Source organism: Anneissia japonica, unplaced genomic scaffold (assembly GCF_011630105.1).
Source record: "Anneissia japonica isolate Jap-2015-1 unplaced genomic scaffold, ASM1163010v1 scaffold14557_len124090_cov123, whole genome shotgun sequence".
Taxonomy (NCBI): Eukaryota; Metazoa; Echinodermata; class Crinoidea; order Comatulida; family Comatulidae; genus Anneissia; species Anneissia japonica.
The window spans coordinates 22578-29130 of record NW_022685641.1 but is presented as its reverse complement, the minus strand read 5'-3'; the positions used below and the strand labels follow the sequence as shown (position 1 = coordinate 29130).

The window sequence follows — 6553 nt, the reverse complement described above, 5'->3', positions numbered from 1 at the left end:
CCCTTAGACACCCCCTATCCTTGCAACTGGGAGACTGAGAGTTGTGATTATGGTACATCTAGATGCCTGGAAATTGCACTCATTCAGACTATTTTAATAGTCTAATATTTTATCTTTTTTAAAAGTTTGACAAATGTAGGGGGTCCTGCCGGCTGGGCACCACACTCCAAATGGTATATGTCCTACAGTCGATGTTGGAGACATATTGTGCTGTTATGTATCAACAAACCCTTTTTGGCCCTGGGTACAATACAGCGAGGGCACTACTGGACCATGGGTAGGGATACCAAAGGTGCCCCTAGGGATCCGTGGCCCTGCAGACCGCCGCACGAGAGCGCATAGGCGTTACACCACAGATCATGGATAATGGTTGAAAACTCTGTCTTAGGTTTCTGTCTTCTGGCCTTTTTTCCATACTGATTTATGAAATCGTTGAAAAATTTGACATTGGGAATATAGCGTTGTATTCTTCGTCAATCAATAGAAAATTCAAAATTAGTGAGTGGTAAAATAATTGAGCTCTCATTTCGCCCACTGCTGGATTCGCCACTGAACTCATGGGTACACATCCTTTTCCCCCTCTTTCTTCCTTTAAGTCTTCTCAATTTTTTCTCTTTTTAATTTTTCGGCGGAACTGACAGTGATGGGGATGGGGCCCCATGGCTCCCCCGCTGGATTCGCCCCTATGTGGAAGGGGGTATAGCTTGGTGTGAGGGCTTATTACCTAACAGCTTTTGAGCCACCTGAAAATTAGCGTTTGTTCTTTCCCACTTCTGTCAATCTCAGCATGTATTTGAGTTGACTTTCTTAATTATTTTATTCACACCATTCAGTACCATTCAGGTATGGATTGATAACATTTATTTTGTATACCATTGAATGAGGCTAAAATAATTTTAACTTAGTATTTATGTACTAATCAATAAATTGTAATCAACACTTTGTGTTACGGCTTACTAACAAAACAAATAAGCCTATATCAGTAAAAAAAAAAACAGATTTTGACCAATTTGTTTTCAAAAATACAAAAAAATAGCCCTTCAATTATCCCTGTAAAACAATGTTAATAATAATAATTTAAAAAAAAATAAGAAGTAGTATTGGATTATTCATCAAAATACCATGGATAACCAAGCTTAAAACAATGTTTAAATCCCATATATTATCTAGCTTGTTCATACGTCGATCGCTGTTATTGATTATTCGTATGAAAACACAATTAACCGATTGAATTTGCCTTATAAAACTCTATCAGCTTAAAACAATTTTTAAATATCATTTATTATCTAGCTCTTTGATACGTCGCTGTTATTGATTACTCATATGAAATCACAATTACCAATTGATTTTGCCTTGCAAAACTTCGTCAGCTTATTTTTAAATCCCATTCCGATGCAAAACAATGTATCTACATCGTAGATACGTTGTTTTCCCCGTATCTTGCAGTTACGTTGTTTAACCACGGAAGTTCACTGGATTTTGAGGTTTGTGCTTAAAATAGGTTGTGCTAATCCCGTATGTCTCATTAATGAGATCTGAAATTTTCACAGGTAAATCAGAAGTGGTTATATATGCTCCCAAATTAAATTATCTCAAAATCGACAAAAATGTCAGTTACGTTGTTCTACTTCACGACGGCCGATGTGGACTAGAAACTCGATCAATAATCAAGATGACAATATAAAATTTACTTAAACTTACAAAGTAATATTTATATTGTTTATGGATTGTTAATATTAAGTTTTTATTAATTTAGCGAAAAACATATTTAGTAATACACATTGAATAAAGCAATTAAAAATATTACATGTAAAAAAGATGCACAGAATTTCGCATTAAAATTAAAATTTATAATAATTACACGTCAAAAAGCTCCTAAATAGGCTGTAACTTGTGTCGAAGTAAAAGAAATAATCAGAATGATATGAAGTTTAGTAAAGGTTATAAGAAAAAACAATGTAGATAATGCCTTCTTTCGAATTAATCCTCAGATTAAAGCTGGAATAAACTAGGCATTATCTTAGAGGAGATCTAATTAATATTCATCACACTGGCACCTGATTGGATAACTGCTTCCCACTTGTGTGTGAATTCAACCATTCAATGCTGTATTGTAGTCTTTAGTGTAGTTAATGCCTTATTCCAAATTATTTGTAGTGGTGTGTGTAGATAATGCTCATTTAAAAAAAATAATATCATATTTAGAGTAATATTTTTGGCTTTCTAGTAAATTAAGGTGATAGATTATACCATCAGGAGTCATGTAAGACAAAAAACTCAATTTTGAAAAAAATGGTTAATGCCTTTTTCCGAATCAGGGCAGAATAAATAACACAATGAAGACACAAGCATTTCTTTATAAACGTTCATTTATGTTTACATTAAAATTCTCTTTAAATAGACTGAATACGGTTTCAGTCGGCACCTATGATATCAGTATCTAAACAGGAACGAACATAATACGGTAATCTTATTAAAGCAGGATCAAATCAGAACGGCCAAAGGAGAATCTTGCAGCGTATGTCATCACGTGGATAAGTTAGCCAATCATAACGTTTGCTTGAATGCTTGCAATCAATCAAAAACCATACTCAACAATCTATTAGTTAGCATACTGTATACGACCTGTCTCTTATACACATCTAGATGTGTATAAGAGACAGTTATAATACCTCTCATTGACACTTCGTGGGGTGGGGAGACAGATACTGAACTTTAAAAAAAACTTAGGCCTAGGACTATATCCTTTGACTCAGGCCATGAAATCAAAATGCCTTTGATGCTAGATAATGAAATCGAACTGGAGTTTCTATTTCAGTCTGATAATTGCTGCGAAGCAGCCAATTCATATTCTTGACAGCAATTTGACCTCTGAAAGGTCATTGTGTCAAATTTTATGAATATCTGTTTAAATAATACCTGTCTCTTATACACATCTAGATGTGTATAAGAGACAGTTAGTGTAGTTAATGCCTTATTCCAAATTATTTGTAGTGGTGTGTGTAGATAATGCTCATTTTAAAAAAATAAATATCATATTTAGAGTAATATTTTTGGCTTTCTAGTAAATTAAGGTGATAGATTATACTAAAATAATTTTAACTTAGTATTTATGTACTAATCAATAAATTGTAATCAACACTTCGTGTTACGGTTTACTAACAAAACAAATAAGTCTATATATCAGTTTGTTTTTTTTTAAACAGATTTTGACCGATTTGTTTTCAAAAACACAAAAAAATAGCCCTTCAATTATCCCTGTAAAACAATGTTAATAATAATAATAATTAAAAAAAAAAAAAAATCAGAAGTAGTATTGGATTGTCTTGATACACTTAATATATTATTATAATAGATAATATAATGTATAATTATTATATTAGATGGCCTGCTTTGTGTGTAGTATTTTCCTTACTTTTTTAGGTCTCGTAGAATCTATGTTTGAGGTATATAAACAAATATTGACTACTCTAGATTCCTGGAACGGTGACATCCAGCCCCTCTGTGATGTGTGGAGACCGTAAGATAGGTATCCACATCACCTTGGGGCCATAGATTTCACCATTCCCTTCATGAGCAGTGTAATAATAATAACATTAATAATATTTGAATACAATTATTTTTCCAGTCCAGCACTGTCGGAGAGGTTTCACAGACTTTTTTTCCCATGACCGGCAGCACACAGACAAAGATAACATGTTAAAACAAGGTAAATACTGTTTATTTATTTTAATAATGTATTTATATAGGCCTACTACCCCACACTGGCAAATATACAATACAATTACATTGAGATAATGCCGGTTCCGAAAAAAGGCCAACAGGTGAATAATCAAGGCACCACTGATACCTACCAATTCCGAATTGCACAGGTAACACGAGAAAAAAAATAAATAAAAATATGACAAATTTTAAAATGTAAACTAAAATTTGAAAAATAGAACTCTATACATAAAATAATAACACATTCTCAATAAGATACTTGCAAGAATTGTGCATAGTGGTCAGAAATTTAAAGTGGGTGAAATTTGGCACAGCGGCAACACGACAGCCAGCTACAAACGGTGTTTACATTGAACTTATTTCATGATAAAATAATTTTATACTTTGTTTTGCTTGAAAGTGTGCATTCATCATGGGTATGAGGTTAAAATGCGGTTTAGATGTGTAGGTTGATTAATCAATACATTGAATAATTTTGACCATGATTGCAATGTGTCCATCGATAAGTTACACAAATTAAACAAATTTTGTATAAGTTTTACATTTTATAAACACAATTTACAACAGGTATGTTTATGGTTTTTTTTCAATAACGAATCACTTAATTTATATCTGATGAAGATGGTGCTGGTTTTATTGAAAACAAATGTTTTGTTGCAAGTAACCGGTTTTAAAAGTCATCTGTACTCTGCTGGATAATGGTTTAAAAATAATGCTATTTTTTTTCCCGAATCTCCAGTCACTTATTTCGTATATTCGGTTTTTTAAACCGACAACATTATGCATAAACAGAAAGTTAAAAAAATAGTACTGAAATTTTGGGAGACCAGGGGTCAATTGCGTTGGTATAATTTTTTAATTTTTTTTTTAGTGAAAGTTTTAATTTTCTTTTAAATGGAGTGTCTAAAACTCATGTCAGATACAGTTGGGATAATTACGTTTTCAAGTAATAATTATCTTGTTTGTTAGGCTTTGTGGATGACATCACCATTGTGACAGTTTCTGACGATTTAAATATCAGCTGGAGAAGGTTTGGTGTCCGTTTGGGACTTAAGTGGTCAAAAGTAAACAAGTTCATTGCTGATGATACGCAGACTTATAAGGCTGCCAAAAATATGATGAATGACTGGAGGAGCAGCCTCAGTAACGATATTCATCAACGTAAAGTGTTGTGCACTGCTCTGAAACAACATAAGCTCGGGAAACTAGCTGAAGAATTGTTTGAGGGTAAAATTAGCGATGAAAATCTTGTTACGCGAGAAGCAGGTAAGTATCTCAAGATTTCAGAAATACATCGCAAATTAACCTCACATTTTGTTCTGTAGCTTGTTTCTTTTTTGATACCAAAGTAAACAATAGTACACAGTAGTGTCAATGACATCATTAACTAAGTGTTTTTTTACTCACTGTATAATCTGTATAATTTTTATGTAGAAAAATGGTTTAATGATCAAGATTTGCTGTTTATCTGTGACAATTTGGATCCCGAATCATGGAGGAGACTGGGAGTGTGTCTTGGACTCAAGTGGACCGATATAAAAAAGATAACAAAAAACTACAGAATGGTCGAAGACTGCATCATGGAATTGTTGGTTACTTGGAGGAATGACCAATCAAAGAGCCAACAAATACCAATCATGGTGAACACTTTGAGGCAACAGAAGCTTGTTGGACTTGCACAAAGTGTACGTGAAAGGCATGGCTATAGTGACGAGTCAGAAGTTGCACCAATTCATATAAATCTGCCTGAAATTCCAACACCAATGCAAGGTACAGTAGTAAAAATCTATTTAAAAAAACTACTGCTATTCTACAATTTATTACATTTTCGCACATCCTGAGAAACATTGCTTGGTGTATGCCCTTTTATACAAATAAATATATTTTAGACTATTCTCCTAGACCTCTAAAGGACAACTCAGACTCAGGGTCTGTGTGAGTTAAACGCAGACCCGACGGTGTGCGTCGGGTGCAGTCCTGTCGTAGAATATTAAACATGTTTAATGTTTCTCACGACAGCTGTAGACTGTCCCCGACGTTAAATCGGGTCGGCCTTTAGTCACTTTGCATAATCACTTGACCCTTCGAACTGATCTGATCTACAAACGTGACCCCTGTTATATAGGTGAGAACTCATTGTTCACTTTGTGCGTGCCGAAATACTTGTGAGGAAAATTTTTGCAAGTAATTTGGGTGGGAATCGAATCCAAGACCTCCTGGTATCATAACCATTAGACCACTATTTTTCACTTAGTATCTTTACGATTTTTAATTCGGAAAATATTTTGATGATTAAGATTTGCTGTTCATTTTATGAATATCTGTTTAAATAATACAGCACACATTTTCTAAAAGGATTTGTCTATACAGTATTGTTATTGGAAATTTATGTGTTCTATCACAGGTTGCTTAGTTGATATTGACATAGTATTTATCGCTAATAAACTTGATGGCAAAGATTTGACAATTTTCGGCATCTACCTTGCTATGGAGAAACATGAAATAAATCGAATTGAGTCAGACTTTTCACCACCAATTGTAGACGCCTATATTGAAATGTTGGTACAGTGGCGAAGTAGACAGGAAGCTGAAGTAAATCATCTCAAATCAATTAGTGAAGCACTGAACAAAGTTGAACGAATAAATATAAAGAAAGAAATTGAGTTATACTGCCATGAAAGATGTGGAAAATTGAAGTAAAGGTGTAAAGGAACATTTTAAAGATAACAGTGCAATAAAAAATAACACCAGAATATATATTACCATGGTTACATACACCACAGTAGGCCTAACACGTTAGGACACTTTTTAATTAAGAAATTATATTTTG

At 33.5% G+C, this 6553-nt stretch overlaps 1 protein-coding gene across 3 annotated transcripts in view; it reads left to right on the top strand.

Annotated features, from left to right (window-relative positions):
* Nucleotides 1-6546, top strand: part of LOC117111814 — a 19034-nt gene extending 12488 nt beyond the window's left edge. For 2 of the 3 annotated variants that reach the window (XM_033254815.1, XM_033254803.1), the window contains 2 exons: nt 5420-5493; nt 6128-6546. In XM_033254815.1, coding sequence (XP_033110706.1) covers nt 5420-5493; nt 6128-6423 — 370 coding nt within the window. In that variant the 3' untranslated portion in view covers nt 6424-6546. The remainder of the gene's footprint in view (nt 1-5419; nt 5494-6127) is intronic. The other variant, XM_033254807.1, reaches the window with a different exon arrangement.
* The last annotated feature ends 7 nt before the right edge of the window (nt 6547-6553 follow it).